General features: G+C 42.2%; 2 protein-coding genes, 1 non-coding gene and 1 pseudogene across 3 annotated transcripts; 3 read left to right on the top strand and 1 right to left on the bottom strand.

Moving 5' to 3' along the window:
• The first annotated feature begins 69 nt into the window (after window positions 1-69).
• LOC144011377 (18S ribosomal RNA) lies at window positions 70-857 on the top strand. Its single transcript, XR_013281698.1, has one exon. It is a non-coding gene; the product is annotated as an 18S ribosomal RNA (ribosomal RNA).
• Window positions 858-3,626: 2,769 nt separating this feature from the next.
• On the bottom strand, window positions 3,627-17,441 carry LOC144011370 (NADH-ubiquinone oxidoreductase chain 6-like). The gene is given in 1 exon segment (XM_077511591.1): window positions 3,627-17,441. A coding segment is annotated over 1 exon segment (540 nt). The 5' UTR covers window positions 14,241-17,441; the 3' UTR covers window positions 3,627-13,700.
• LOC144011354 (NADH-ubiquinone oxidoreductase chain 2 pseudogene) lies at window positions 3,836-6,898 on the top strand (annotated as a pseudogene).
• On the top strand, window positions 7,889-9,356 carry LOC144011362 (ATP synthase F(0) complex subunit a-like). The gene is given in 1 exon segment (XM_077511586.1): window positions 7,889-9,356. A coding segment is annotated over 1 exon segment (684 nt). The 3' UTR covers window positions 8,573-9,356.
• Window positions 17,442-17,494: the final 53 nt, after the last annotated feature.

The following is a 17,494-nucleotide window of genomic DNA, read 5'->3' as shown; positions in this document are numbered from 1 at the left end:
AACTTTCTTATTGCAGTTTGGGAGCTGGTATCAGGCACACAATGTAGCCCACAACACCTTGCTCAGCCACACCCCTAAGGGAACTCAGCAGTGATAAACATTAAACCATAAGTGAAAACTTGATTTAATTAAAGCTGACAGGGCCGGTAAAACTCGTGCCAGCCACCGCGGTTATACGAGAGGCCCAAGTTGATAGGTTTCGGCACAAAGGGTGGTTAAGAAATTGAAAACTAAAGTTAAACATCTTCAAAGCCGTTATACGCAAACGAACATATGAAACCCTTTACGAAAGTAACTTTAAACTTTTGACTCCACGAAAGCTATGGAACAAACTGGGATTAGATACCCCATTATGCATAGCCGTAAACATTGATGTATTTTACTCTCACCCGCCAGGGGACTACAAGCATCAGCTTAAAACCCAAAGGACTTGGCGGTGCTTTATACCCATCTAGAGGAGCCTGTTCTAGAACCGATAATCCTCGTTAAACCTCACCCTCTCTCGCCCCATCCGCTTATATACCGCCGTCGTCAGCTTACCCTTCAAAGGACCCAAAGTGAGCAAAACTAGTTTAACTCAAAACGTCAGGTCAAGGTGTAGCACATGAGAGGGAAGAAATGGGCTACATTCGTTAATTTAACGTACAACGAAAAATTTGTTGAAACACAAATATGAAGGAGGATTTAGCAGTAAGAAGGAAATAGAGTGTCCTTCTGAATACGGCACTGAAGCGCGCACACACCGCCCGTCACTCTCCCCTACCCTTATAACCCAAATTAAATAAAACATAAAAACCCATTAAGGGGAGGCAAGTCGTAACATGGTAAGTGTACCGGAAGGTGTACTTGGAATACAGATCATAGCTAAATAGTAAAGCATCTCCCCTACACTGAGAAATTGTCCATGCAAGTTGGACTGATCTGATTACCTAAAAGCTAGCCCACTCCCTCTCTCTAACAATAAATATCAATAAATTTTAATACCCTAACCCCACCCCATAAACCATTTATCCCCCTAAGTATAGGAGATAGAAAAGGAATCAAGAGCTACAAATAAAGTACCGTAAGGGAACGCTGAAAAAGAAGTGAAATAATCCAACAAGTTATTAAAAGCAGAGATACCCCCTCGTACCTTTTGCATCAGGATTTAGCAAGTACCCACCAAGCAAAGCGAACTTAAGTTTGAACCCCCGAAACTAAGTGAGCTACTCCGAGACAGCCTATAGGGCCAACCCATGTCTGTAGCAAAAGACTGGGAAGAACTCCGAGTAGAGGTGACAAGCCAACCGAACTTAGTTATAGCTGGTTGCCTGAGAAATGGATAGAAGTTCAGCCTAATCCCTCCCTAAACCACATACTCACGACTACACGAGAAATTAGAGTTAGTCAAAAGAGGTACAGCCCTTTTGACACAAGATACAACTTCATTCAGGAGGCTAAAGATCATACTAATAAAACCATATGCCTTAGTAGGCCTAAAAGCAGCCACCTTTAAAGAAAGCGTTAAAGCTCAAGCACAACCACTCCCCTTATCCCGATAAAACCTCTTACACCCCTAACTATATCAGGCTATTCCACCACCCCTGGAAACTACAATGCTAATATGAGTAATAAGAGAACTAAAATCTCTCCTTCCACAAGTGTAACTCGGATCGAACCCGCACCGAAAACTAACGGCCCCCAAATCAGAGGGGAATGCAAAACAATAAAACAAGGAAACCCACCAAAACAAGCCCGTTAACCCTACACCGGAGTGCCCTCAAGGAAAGACCAAAAGGAAAAGAAGGAACTCGGCAAACCCACTAAGCCTCGCCTGTTTACCAAAAACATCGCCTCTTGCATAATAAATATAAGAGGTCCCGCCTGCCCTGTGACTATGTTCAACGGCCGCGGTATTTTGACCGTGCAAAGGTAGCACAATCACTTGTCTTTTAAATAGAGACCTGTATGAACGGCACAACGAGGGCTTAACTGTCTCCTTTCCTTTGTCAATGAAATTGATCTCCCCGTGCAGAAGCGGGGATACTAACATAAGACGAGAAGACCCCGTGGAGCTTTAGATAAGCAGCTGATTTGTGTTAATAACCTCCTAATAAAGAATCAAACTAAACAAAACTCTCCTGAATGTCTTCGGTTGGGGCGACCGCGGGGTAAAATAAACCCCCCGTGAAGAATAAAATAACCCTTTTAGCCAAGAGCACCAGCTCTAAGCACCAAAATATTTGGCCATATGATCCGGCAAGCCGATCAACGAACCAAGTTACCCCGGGGATAACAGCGCAATCCTCTTCAAGAGTCCCTATCGACAAGAGGGTTTACGACCTCGATGTTGGATCAGGACATCCTAATGGTGCAGCAGCTATTAAGGGTTCGTTTGTTCAACGATTAAAGTCCTACGCGATCTGAGTTCAGACCGGAGTAATCCAGGTCAGTTTCTATCTATGCTATGTTCTTCTTTTGTACGAAAGGACCAAGAAGAAAGGGCCCCTGTTTTAAATAAGCCCTGCTCTAACCCAATGAAACAACTAAATTAGGTAACAGAGCATACCTATGGATCGAAAATAACGATTGTTGGTGTGGCAGAGTCCGGACAATGCAAAAGGCCTAAGCCCTTTCGACAGAGGTTCAACCCCTCTCCCCAACTATGATAGATACATTACTTACACATATCGCCAACCCCTTAATCTACATTGTACCAATCCTCCTCGCTGTTGCATTTCTAACTTTACTTGAACGCAAAATTCTTGGATACATGCAACTTCGAAAAGGACCCAACATTGTAGGGCCTTACGGCCTATTACAACCAATCGCTGACGGCCTAAAACTCTTTATTAAAGAGCCCGTCCGCCCCTCTACTGCTTCACCCCTCCTCTTCTTAGTCACCCCAATCCTTGCACTCACCTTAGCTCTCACATTATGAGCTCCCCTCCCTATACCCCATCCTGTTGTTAACTTAAACCTGAGTATCCTATTCATTATAGCATTATCCAGCCTGGCTGTGTACTCCATTCTCGGCTCAGGCTGAGCATCAAATTCAAAATACGCACTAATCGGGGCCCTTCGGGCCGTAGCCCAAACTATTTCATATGAAGTTAGCCTTGGTCTGATCCTATTAGCATGCATTATCTTCACCGGTAATTTCACCCTACAAACCTTTAATACAACACAAGAAAGTGTTTGATTAGTAATCCCTGCCTGACCCTTGGCAGCAATATGATACATCTCAACCTTAGCTGAAACAAACCGAGCACCTTTCGACCTAACAGAGGGCGAATCAGAATTAGTCTCCGGGTTTAATGTTGAATATGCAGGAGGTCCATTCGCCCTATTTTTCCTCGCTGAATACGCCAACATCCTACTAATAAATACCTTATCAACCATTCTTTTCCTTGGAGCCTGCCAACCCCTTATCCCCTTTATTAATTTACTAGCCTCCTCCAGCCTAATATTAAAAACAATAATTCTCTCTATGATATTCCTGTGAATTCGAGCATCATACCCCCGATTTCGTTACGACCAATTAATACACCTTATCTGGAAAAATTTTTTACCTCTAACCCTCGCCCTAATTATCTGACACTTATCCCTTCCTACTGCAATAGCAGGATTCCCGCCACAATTATAGGAACTGTGCCCGAATATTAAGGACTACTTTGATAGAGTAATAGACGGAGGTTAAAGTCCTCCCATTTCCTTAGAAAAAGAGGATTCGAACCTCCACTAAAGAGATCAAAACTCTCAGTGCTTCATTACACCACCTTCTAACGGTAAGGTCAGCTAAACAAGCTCTTGGGCCCATACCCCAAAAACGTAGGTTACAACCCTCCCCTCACCAATGAACCCCTACATTCTTTCCACCCTCCTTCTCGGGCTGGGACTAGGTACCACAATCACATTCATAAGTTCCCACTGATTACTAGCATGAATAGGCTTAGAGATTAACACACTAGCCATCATCCCTTTAATAGCACAACACCATCACCCCCGCTCAGTAGAAACCTCAACCAAATACTTTCTCACTCAAGCCACTGCAGCAGCCGTAATTCTTTTTGCCAGTTCAATGAATGCCTGGTTTACAGGACAGTGGACTATTAACGAAATCTCCCACCCCTTACCATTAACACTTATTACCTTAGCACTCGCACTAAAAGTAGGTCTAGCCCCTCTCCACACCTGATTGCCTGAAGTCCTCCAAGGACTTGACTTAACCACCGGCCTAATCCTATCAACTTGACAAAAACTTGCCCCCTTCGCCCTACTAATACAAATGTCCTCACAAAACTCATTTATCCTCTCCACCATAGCAATCCTCTCTACACTAATCGGGGGCTGAGGCGGTTTAAACCAAAACCAACTCCGAAAAATCCTGGCCTACTCATCCATTGCCCACCTCGGATGGATAGTACTAATCCTTCAATACTCCCCCTCCCTAACACTAATCGCCTTACTAACATATATCCTAATAACATCCGCAGTCTTCTCCTTATTTAATATTAACAATTCAACCTCTATCAACACACTTACTACCTCTTGATTCAAATTCCCAACCTTAACAGCCCTAACCCCCCTAATTATACTATCCCTAGGGGGCCTACCCCCACTAACAGGCTTCGGCCCAAAATGATTAATCCTTCAAGAATTAACAAAACAAGATTTAATACCCCTTGCAACCATCATAGCCTTATCTACCCTCTTAAGCCTTTACTTCTACCTTCGTTTATCATATGCAATAACACTTACAATATCTCCTAATAATACCCTAAACCTCGCCCCTTGGCGTTTTCAAACCACCTACTCCACACTTCCTTTGAGCATCACACTTATTTCATCAATTACACTTCTACCCTTACTCCCTACTATAGCCGCCCTAATACTAAGACATAAAGGTTTAAGTTAACATTTAAACTAAGGGCCTTCAAAGCCCTAAACAGAAGTGAAAATCTCCTAACCTTTGCTAAGACCTGCAAGACACTAACTCACATCTTCTGCATGCAAAACAGACACTTTAATTAAGCTAAAACCTTATCTAGAAAGGTAGGCCTCGATCCTACAAATTCTTAGTTAACAGCTAAGCGCTCAAACCAGTGAGCATCTTTCTACTTTCCCCCGCCTTTAAAAAGGCGAAGGCGGGGGAAAGCCCCGGCAAACGTTAATTCGCTACTCAAGATTTGCAATCTAATATGTCGTACACCTCAGGGCCTGATAAGAAAGGGACTCAAACCCCTGTATGTGGGTTTACAATCCACCGCTTACTCAGCCATCCTATCTGTGGCAATCCCTCGCTGATTCTTCTCAACGAATCACAAAGATATCGGCACCCTCTACTTAGTATTCGGCGCATGAGCCGGCATGGTGGGCACCGCCCTAAGCCTCCTCATTCGGGCAGAACTTAGCCAACCCGGCGCTTTACTGGGTGATGACCAGATCTACAACGTAATTGTAACAGCCCACGCATTCGTAATAATCTTTTTTATAGTAATACCCCTTATGATCGGAGGCTTCGGCAACTGATTAGTACCCTTAATAATTGGGGCCCCAGATATAGCCTTTCCTCGAATAAATAATATGAGCTTCTGACTCCTTCCTCCATCCTTCCTTCTCCTGCTAGCCTCCTCAGCAGTGGAAATAGGAGCAGGGACGGGCTGAACAGTGTACCCCCCTTTAGCCGCCAACCTCGCCCACGCAGGGACATCAGTAGATCTAACCATCTTCTCCCTCCACTTAGCTGGTGTTTCCTCTATTCTGGGGGCGATCAACTTTATCACCACCGCCATCAACATAAAGCCCCTGTCCGTCTCACAATACCAAACACCTTTATTTGTTTGAGCAGTATTAGTCACTGCCGTACTACTCTTGCTCTCCCTGCCAGTTCTAGCGGCTGCAATCACCATACTTCTTACAGATCGTAATCTTAACACCACATTTTTTGACCCCGCAGGAGGAGGAGACCCAATCCTTTACCAACATTTATTTTGATTCTTCGGCCACCCCGAGGTCTATATTCTAATCCTCCCAGGGTTTGGAATAATCTCCCACATCGTAGCTTATTATTCAGCAAAAAAAGAACCTTTTGGCTACATAGGCATAATTTGGGCAATAATAGCAATTGGACTTTTAGGTTTTATTGTATGAGCACACCATATATTTACAGTAGGCATAGACGTGGATACTCGAGCATACTTCACTTCCGCCACAATAATTATTGCCATCCCCACCGGGGTTAAAGTTTTTAGCTGACTAGCTACTCTCCACGGAAGTGTAATCAAATGAGACACTCCCTTATTATGGGCTCTTGGCTTTATTTTCCTATTTACAGTCGGAGGCCTAACAGGGATTGTGCTAGCTAACTCCTCCCTTGATATTATCCTTCATGACACATACTACGTAGTAGCCCACTTCCATTACGTCTTATCCATAGGCGCTGTATTTGCTATTATAGCAGGATTTGTTTATTGATTCCCCTTATTCACCGGATTTACTCTTCACAGTACATGAACCAAAATCCATTTCGGCGTAATATTCGTAGGCGTAAACCTGACATTCTTTCCTCAACATTTCCTAGGGCTAGCCGGGATGCCCCGCCGATACTCAGATTACCCGGATGCCTTTACACTATGAAACACTGTCTCCTCAATTGGCTCTTTAATTTCTTTAATCGCCGTTATTATGTTCCTCTTTATCATCTGAGAAGCATTTGCCTCTAAGCGAGAAGTCTTATCTGTTGAAATAACTACCACTAACGTAGAATGAATCCACGGCTGCCCTCCTCCCTACCATACATTTGAAGAGCCTGTTCATACCCAGACACAACACACTTAACCAGAAAAGAGGGAATCGAACCCCCGTAAAACGGTTTCAAGCCGCTCACATCACCACTCTGCCATTTTCTTCCTCATAAGATATTAGTAAAATATTACACTGCCTTGTCAAGACAGAATTGTAAGTTAAACTCTTACATATCTTAATGGCCCGACCTCTCCAATTAGGCTTTCAAGATGCAACATCCCCTACAATAGAAGAACTACTTCACTTTCACGACCACGCCATAACAACTGTTTTTCTTATCAGCGCCCTAGTACTCTACATTATCGCAGTAGTAATCTCTGCAAAACTAACAAACAAATTATTATTAGACTCCCAGGTTATAGAAATTCTTTGAACTATCCTCCCCTCACTTATCCTAATTATTATCGCCCTGCCTTCTCTACGAATTCTTTACTTTATAGAAGAAATTAATACCCCCCACCTCACTATCAAAACGGTGGGGCATCAATGGTACTGGTCATACGAATATACGGATTATGAAGACCTCGAATTTGACTCCTATATAACTCCAATAGAAGAACTCACTCCAGGTCAATTCCGTTTACTAGAATCTGACTACCACATAGTCGTCCCATTACAATCCCCAATTCGCATACTAGTCAGTGCAGCTGATGTCCTTCACGCTTGAACCCTGCCCTCCTTTGGGGTTAAAGTAGACGCTGTCCCAGGCCGACTAAATCAAATAACCTTCATCCCTTACTGACCTGGTGTTTACTATGGACAATGCTCCGAAATTTGTGGGGCCTACCACAGCTTTATACCAATTGTAGTTGAAGTAGTCCCCTTAGAAGACTTTGAACTCTGATCTTCCACCTCCTCCGATTAGACCCGCTAAGAAGCTAAAGAGGGCAATAGCATTAGCCTTTTAAGCTAAAGATTGGTGACTCCCTACCACCCCTAGCGACATGCCCCAACTAGACCCGTCCCCTTGACTCGGAATCATACTATTTACATGATTAGTTTTTACAACACTTATGCTCCCTAAAGTAATATCTTACAAAGTTCCTAATGAACCCCTCTCTCTAAACTTCACAACTTTAGACACCCCCTCTGCAACCTGACAATGGCATTAGGCTTATTTAACCAATTTTCAAGCCCCTCACTGTATGGTGCCCCCCTAATCGCATTAGCCATTATATTCCCTTCAATTCTTATTTTATCTTACTCCCCCCGCTGAATAAATAACCCCCTTCTTACTCTACAAACCTGATTTATTAATTTAACCACCCACCAACTCTTTTTACCACTTAAAACCTCATCCCATAAATGAGCCCTTATATTCACATCCTTAATCACCTTCCTTATTTTAATAAATACAACAGGCTTAATCCCCTACACCTTTACCCCTACTACTCAGCTATCACTAACTTTAAGCCTTGCAGTTCCTGCCTGATTAATAACAGTAATCACAGGTGCACGCCATAACCCCAGCCATTCATTAGCTCACCTTCTTCCCGAAGGAACCCCAACTCTCTTGATCCCAGCCTTAATTATTATTGAGTCTATTAGCCTCTTAATTCGCCCTATCGCCCTCGCCGTCCGTATCGCCGCTAACCTAACAGCCGGTCATTTACTGATACACCTTATCTCCTCCGCAGCCATAATTTTACTTCCCATGAACATTATACTCACCGCCTCAACAATTATTCTGCTCTTAGCCCTAACCCTCCTTGAAATAGCTGTCGCCATACTCCAAGCTTATGTCTTCGTGCTCTTACTTACCCTATACCTACAAGAAAACACATAATGGCCCATCAAACACATGCATTCCACATAGTTGACCCAAGCCCTTGGCCCCTTACAGGAGCAATTGGTGCTTTACTTATAACATCTGGCTTAGCCATCTGATTCCACTTCAACACCTCCACACTAATAATACTAAGCCTAATTATCCTTCTACTAACAACACTCCAATGATGACGTGATATTATTCGAGAAGGGACTTTTCAAGGCCTCCACTCACCTATCGTTCAAAAAGGTTTACGCTACGGAATAATTCTATTTATTGCATCAGAAGTATTTTTCTTCCTTGGGTTCTTCTGAGCCTTTTATCACTCCAGTCTAACCCCCACCCCCGAACTAGGTGAATACTGACCACCCTTGGGGATCCTACCCTTAGACCCATTTGAAGTCCCCCTCCTCAACACAGCCGTTTTATTAGCCTCTGGAGTAACAGTAACCTCCGCACACCACAGCATTATAAAAAATAAACGTAAACAAGCAACCAATGCCCTCACCCTAACAATTATTCTGGGCTTTTTCTTCACCTTCCTCCAAGCCATAGAATATTACGAAGCTCCTTTCTCAATTAGTGAAGGCGTTTATGGAACTACTTTTTTTGTAGCAACAGGATTCCACGGACTACACGTAATTATTGGATCTACATTCCTAACAGTATGCCTTCTACGACAAATTCGCCATCACTTCACATCCGAACACCATTTTGGATTCGAAGCTGCTGCCTGATACTGACATTTTGTAGATGTTGTCTGACTATTCCTTTATGCCTCAATTTATTGATGAGGATCATATCTTTTTAGTACAAACAGTATGAATGACTTCCAATCATTCGATTTTGGTTAAAGTCCAAAAAAAGATAATGAACCTATTTACCGCTATTCTAACAATCACCTTAACACTCTCCCTTATCTTAATTATTGTAGCATTTTGAATCCCTCAAATAAGCCCAGACCTGGAAAAATTATCCCCTTATGAATGCGGGTTCAACCCCCTTGGTTCAGCCCGATCCCCATTCTCACTCCGCTTTTTCCTAGTGGCCATCCTCTTCTTACTTTTTGATTTAGAAATCGCACTTTTACTACCCCTCCCTTGAAGCACCCAACTGGCATCCCCTACCTCCACACTTATTTGAGCATCAACAGTTCTCATTCTTCTTACTCTTGGCCTGATGTATGAATGAGCCCAAGGCGGCCTCGAATGAGCTGAATAGGTAATTAGTTGTAGGTATAAACATTTGATTTCGGCTCAAAAGAACGTGGTTTAACTCCACGATTGCCTAATGACACCCACACATTTCGCCTTTTCAACAAGCTTTATCCTCGGCCTAATAGGACTAACATTCCATCGAACCCATTTATTATCCGCACTCCTCTGCCTAGAAGGAATAATACTTTCCCTGTATATGGCTCTCTCATTATGAACCTTACAATTAAGTTCCATTAATTTTTCCCCCTCGCCAATATTACTCCTCGCTTTCTCAGCCTGTGAAGCAAGCGCAGGGCTTGCCCTTCTTGTAGCTACCTCCCGAACCCACGGAACCGATCGCCTTCAAGCCCTTAATATCTTACAATGTTAAAGATCCTAATCCCTACAATCATACTAATCCCCACAACCTGACTCACCCCTCCCAAATGAATACAAACATCAACTCTAACCCACAGCCTTATTATTTCACTAACCACCCTCCAATGAGTGAAATGACCATCAGAAACTGGATGATCCTCCCTTAACACAACTTTAGCCACTGACCCACTATCCACCCCCCTACTAATCCTCTCTTGCTGACTTCTACCATTAATGATCTTGTCGGGATTAATCCACACAGGATTGAACCCAACCAAACTAACCCAACTCGGACTAACCACCTCTGGATTAACCCCAGCTGGACTGATTCCGTCCGAGCTCTGCCACACCAAAAAAACCCGGCTCAAGTTGGTCCACCCCGGACCAGCTCAAGCTGGGTTTATATCGTCCGGACTCTGCCACACAACCACATACCTCATTAACCAACAACGCACATACATCACCCTACTTATTACATTACAAATTCTTCTAATCTTGGCCTTTAGCGCCACTGAATTAATTATGTTTTATGTCGCATTTGAAGCCACACTAATCCCTACTCTTTTTATTATTACTCGTTGGGGAAACCAAGCAGAACGCCTAAACGCAGGCACATATTTTTTATTTTACACACTCATAGGATCCTTACCACTACTAGTTGCCCTTTTATTATTACAAAACAACATTGGAACCCTCTCTCTCTTAACAATCCAATACCACAGCCCCACCAACCTCTTATCATACGGGTCTAAATTATGATGAGCCGGATGCCTCCTGGCCTTTTTAGTAAAAATGCCTCTCTACGGTGTCCACCTTTGACTCCCCAAAGCCCACGTAGAAGCACCAATCGCAGGCTCCATAGTTCTAGCTGCAGTACTCTTAAAATTGGGGGGATATGGTATAATGCGCTTAATAAGTACCTTAGAACCCCTCACCAAAGAACTTTCCTATCCATTTATGATCCTCGCTTTATGAGGAATTATTATGACAGCCTCAAACTGCCTACGACAAACTGACCTAAAATGCCTCATCGCATACTCATCAGTAAGCCATATAGGCCTAGTAGTAGCAGGAATCCTCATTCAATCCCCTTGGGGATATTCTGGGGCACTAATTTTAATAATCGCCCACGGTTTAACTTCCTCAGCCTTATTCTGCCTAGCTAACACCAATTATGAACGAACCCACAGCCGTGAACTTACACTCGCCCGAGGTTTGCAAATAATTCTCCCATTAATAACTATCTGATGATTTATTGCCAGCTTAGCCAATCTTGCCTTACCCCCCTTACCCAACCTTGTAGGAGAATTAGCAATTATCTCTTCCACATTTAATTGATCACCTTTTACTATCGCCCTAACCGGCACCGGAACTATTATTACAGCCGCATATTCACTTTATCTCTTCTTAACAACCCAACGAGGCTCACTAACTAACCACCTTATCTTTTTAGAGCCATCTCACTCTCGTGAACATCTCCTTATAACTCTACATCTGGTCCCACTACTCCTCCTCACTTTCAAACCCGAACTCCTGCTAGGAACCCCTTTTTGTAGATATCGTTTAAACAAGACCTTAGACTGTGGCTCTAAAAATAAAGGTTAAAATCCTCTTATCCACCAAGAAAGGCCCGAAGGCAACAAAGACTGCTAATCTTTGCCCCCTTGGTTAAACCCCAAGGCTTACTTACGCCCCTGAAGGATAACAGACGATCCCTTGGTCTTAGGAATCAAAAATCTTGGTGCAAATCCAAGCAAGGGCTGTGAACTCCCACCTAACAATAACATCTAGCCTAATTATTATCCTTGCCCTCCTCTGAACCCCCCTCGTCTGACCACTTATCCCCACCTCCCGTCCAATCAACTGGCCCCCTACTTTCATTAAAAATCTAATTAAAACAGGGTTTTTCATTAGCCTCCTCCCTCTTTTTTTATTCCTTAACGAAGGAGCCGAAACTATCGCCACCTCCTGATCATGAGTATGCACATCCAACTTCAACATCAACATTAGTTTTAAATTTGACTTATATTCCATTATCTTCACCTCTGTAGCCCTATATATCACTTGATCAATTCTAGAATTCACCACCTACTATATGCACTCAGACCCTTACGCAAACAAATTTTCTTTATACCTCCTCACATTTCTTATTGCCATAATAATCCTAGTAACCGCTAATAACATTTTCCAGTTATTCATTGGCTGAGAGGGCGTAGGAATAATATCCTTCCTTTTAATCGGATGATGGTACGGCCGAGCGGACGCAAACACAGCAGCCCTCCAAGCAGTGCTTTACAACCGAATCGGCGATCTCGGATTAATTTTATTTATAGCATGAACTGCTATAAACCTTAACTCATGAGAAATACAAAACATCTTTAGCTCCCCCCAAGAAAAAGACTTTACCATCCCCCTTATAGGGTTAATCTTGGCAGCAGCAGGAAAATCCGCCCAATTTGGACTCCACCCATGACTCCCCTCAGCCATAGAAGGCCCCACACCCGTTTCTGCCCTACTGCACTCCAGCACAATAGTTGTTGCAGGAATTTTCCTAATAATCCGTCTAGCCCCCTTAATAGAAAACAACCCCTTTATCCTCACTCTCTGTCTATGTTTAGGCGCACTCACCACCTTATTTAACGCTATTTGCGCCCTCACACAAAACGATATCAAAAAGATCGTAGCATTCTCAACAGCAAGTCAATTAGGGCTAATAATAATTGCCATCGGACTTAATATGCCTCAACTAGCATTTCTCCATATTTGTACTCACGCATTCTTTAAAGCTATACTTTTCCTCTCCTCTGGCTCCATTATCCACAGCCTCAACAACGAACAAGACATCCGCAAAATAGGAGGAACTCACCAACTTATACCTTTCACATCTTCTTGCCTCACATTAGGGAGCCTTGCCTTAATAGGAACCCCTTTTTTAACCGGATTTTTCTCCAAAGATCCTATCATCGAAGCACTCAACACTTCCTACCTCAACGCCTGAGCCCTCGTATTAACACTTCTGGCAACCTCATTCACCGCCATTTACAGCTTTCGTATAATCTATTATGTAACAATGAATCACCCCCGGTTCAACTCTTTATCCCCCATTAATGAAAATGATAACTCACTAATTAAATCCATTAAACGACTCGCCTGAGGAAGTGTAATTGCAGGGCTAATCATTGCATTTAACCTAACTCCAACCAAATCCCCCGTTATAACCATACCCCTTACTCTTAAGCTCGCCGCACTTACAGTTACCTTGACCGGCTTATTAATCGCCCTTGAAATAGCCCTTATTACCTCCAAACAAACATCCTTAAATCCCAAACGCTCTACCCACTCATTCTCCAACATACTCGGATTTTACCCCTTAATTATTCACCTCGCCTCTCCTAAATTATCCCTCATCTTCGGACAAAAAATTGCTCTTAAAACAATTGATTCAATATGACTTAAAAAAACAGGACCAAAATCTATCACCTCACTTAACCTCCCTATAATTACCGCCACAAGTAATACCCAAAAAGGTCTAATTAAGACCTTTTTAATGTTATTTTTACTAACATTAACTCTTACACTATGCATGTTAACCTAACTACTCGTAACGCCCCTCGAGCCAACCCCCGTGTAAGTTCCAACACAACAAACAACGTTAACAAAAGTACCCATGCAGCAGTAACCAATATCCACTCACCCTGCGAGTATATGATCGCAACTCCTGACATATCCCCCCGAAACACAGACAAGCTAGACAACTCACCCACAGGTACTCAAGACTCTTCAAATCACCCCCCTCATAAAAACAGACAAGCTACCCCCACACCTCCTACATAAGACCCACCATAAATTGCCACAGACCAATCCCCAAAACTCTCCGGATATGGCTCTACAGCCAAAGCCGCAGAATAAGCAAAAACTACTAATATCCCTCCCAAATAAATTAGGAATAACACCAAAGACAAAAATGAACCCCCACAAACAACCACAACACCACAACCCATGCCTGATACCACAACCAGCCCTAAAGCAGCAAAATAAGGTGAGGGATTGGAAGCAACTGCTACAAGTCCCAAAACCAGCCCAATTAGTAATAACAGTATTAAATAAGTCATTATTCCCACCAGGATTTTAACCAGGACCAATGGCTTGAAAAACCACCGTTGTAGATCAACTACAGGAACAAATTAATGGCCAGCCTACGCAAAACTCCCCCTCTTATTAACATCGCTAACGATACCATCATTGACCTGCCAACCCCTTCAAATATCTCTGCCTGATGAAACTTCGGCTCCCTTCTAGGCCTGTCTTTAATAGTACAAATTCTGACCGGTCTCTTCCTAGCAATACATTACACTTCAGACATCACCACCGCATTCTCCTCAGTTGCCCACATTTGCCGTAACGTAAATTACGGCTGATTAATTCGAAGCATGCATGCCAACGGCGCATCTTTCTTCTTCATTGCTATCTACCTGCACATTGCCCGAGGCCTTTACTACGGCTCTTATTTAAATAAAAAAACCTGAAATATAGGCGTAATCCTCCTTCTGCTTGTCATAGCCACCGCTTTTGTCGGCTACGTCCTGCCCTGAGGACAAATATCCTTCTGAGGCGCTACCGTAATCACAAACTTAATATCAGCTGTGCCCTATATCGGCAACAATCTTGTCCAGTGGGTTTGAGGAGGGTTTTCTGTTGACAACGCTACTCTTAACCGATTTTTTACATTCCACTTCCTCCTCCCTTTCATCATTGCTGCCGCCACCATAATTCACCTTATATTTCTCCATGAAACGGGCTCTAACAACCCCACAGGACTTAACTCTAACACGGATAAAATCTCGTTCCACCCATATTTCTCCTACAAAGACTTACTAGGCTTTGCTTTATTCCTTCTTACTCTGATTTCCCTCGCCCTTTTCCTCCCTAACCTCCTAGGAGACCCGGATAACTTTACCCCTGCCAACCCCCTCGTTACACCCCCTCATATTAAACCTGAATGATACTTTCTATTCGCTTACGCCATTTTACGCTCCATCCCCAACAAATTGGGGGGAGTACTAGCACTTCTCCTCTCTATCCTTATTCTCCTGGCAGTCCCCATCCTTCACACCTCAAAACAACGAGGACTCACTTTTCGCCCCCTCAGCCAACTCCTATTCTGGGCCCTGACTATAGATATTGTTGTCCTAACCTGAATCGGAGGAATACCTGTAGAACCCCCCTACATTATTATCGGCCAATTAGCCTCCGTAATCTATTTCCTTATTTTCCTTATCTTTACCCCAATAATTGGCCGAACAGAAAACGGCATCATAAAATGAACTTGCACTTGTAGTTCAGAACAGAACGCCGGCGTTGTAAACCGGAAGCGGAGGTTAAATTCCTCCTTTGTGCTCAGAAAAAGGAGGGTTGAACTCCCACTTTTGGCTCCCAAAGCCAAATTTCTGCGTTAAAATATTTTCTGAGTGCATATATGTATATATGCACTCATTTATTTTAACTATATTAAGTAATTTTTCAGGTCATTATATGTATTATAACCATTAATTTATATGAACCATAGAACTAATACACATAGCTAAAAACAGGACATAAACCATATTATGTTTTTGTGTAAATGTCGGAGTAGTACTGGGCAATCGACTAATTACCTCTAATTTCGAGAACCAATGATAGAACAGGACTCAATTAACTAACCAATTAAATAACCGATGCAGTAAGAACCTACCTACCTCTTTATTCCTTAATGCTAATTATTATTGATGGTCAGGAACTTCTATTGTGGGGGTAGCTACCTAAAAGGTGAATTATTCCTGGCATTTGGCTCCTACTTCAGGAACATTGGTTTATATTATTCCTCCCACTTTCATCGACGCTTACATAAGTTAATGGAGGTAATCATACGACTCGTTACCCACCAAGCCGGGCGTTCACTCCACAGGGGCGGTTGGTTCTTTTTTTTTTTTCCTTTCACTTGACATTTCAGAGTGCGCACGGTATTAACTAACACGGTTGAACATTTATCTTGCAGCGCGTAATGTACTGCATGTTGGAAAGACATTACATAAGAACCACATTACTTAATATCAAGAGCATAATGTTACCTTCCACTTTTGATCGTTCTCGGTTGCCCCCACTGTTTTTTGCGTCGTCAAACCCCCCTTACCCCCCTTCAGTCCTGAGTTACTAACACTCCTGCAAACCCCCCGGAAACAGGAAAACCCAGACTGAAACGTTTAACAAATTTTATTTGTTAGCCTTTAAATTTGCACTGGAACAAACAACGAACGAACAACGAACGAACAACGAAACGAACAAATTTACGATCCACCACCACTTGAACAAAGCCAAAGACCTAAAACTGCTAAGCCAGCAACAAACGTCAAACGTTTAGTAAACTATTTGTTCCCCTTTAATTTCCCTGAACAACAAACAAACATTACAAGTATTATACTGCACCACACGAATGATGTTCGATCAACACAAAACATTCTAAAACCTCTTTAGCTGAAAAATTTTTCTCACTAACTTTCTTCTCACAACATAATTCATATATTCTTTTATATTGTACATTTATATTGCTCGCAAGTATATAACATATTGAGGGGCCTCCTATACATACAAAATACACGAAAAGTATTATGTGTGAAACATAAGGGGCTTACAATACATAAAACACATACACAAGCAAAATGTATAAATGTATAAAATGTAAGGAGTTTATAAACATGTAAAATTTGTAGCACACACAAAGCCTGTAAAATGCAAAGAATAAACAATGAACCACATATATTTATAACAAATATGTGTGTGTATATATATGTGTGTGTATCTATTATATGTGCATATCATACAAGAACATATAACCTACCACACACAACACACAGAGGGCCGTAACACATAAGATATGTAACAAACATAATATATTAAATATTAGGGCCATAAACATGTAAAATACATTGTACTTATAAAATATACAAAATATGAAAGGCATAACACACATTAAGCTTATACATGAGATAATAACATACATAATCCCTAACGTACATACCATAAATAGTATATATGCGATACGCCCATAACATGTATGATATCTTAAGGACATGTAATACATGCAACATACACCACATATCTACGTATAATTCCCCCCATCTATCCACTAGTATACAATAAACCATCCTTTCAATATTCACATCTATTCCCCTCACCAATGCAGCCTCAAATTAAATATGCTATTGTAGTTTAAATAAAACATAACACTGAAGATGTTAAAATGAATCTTAAAACATTCCGGAAGCACAAAAACTTAGTCCTGATTTTACCATCACCTCTAGCTAAAATTACACATGCAAGTATCCGCACA

This window comes from Festucalex cinctus, unplaced genomic scaffold (genome assembly GCF_051991245.1).
Source record: "Festucalex cinctus isolate MCC-2025b unplaced genomic scaffold, RoL_Fcin_1.0 HiC_scaffold_97, whole genome shotgun sequence".
NCBI lineage: Eukaryota > Metazoa > Chordata > Actinopteri > Syngnathiformes > Syngnathidae > Festucalex > Festucalex cinctus.
Note: the sequence above shows the minus strand (reverse complement) of the source record. Positions and strands in the feature narration are given on the sequence as shown.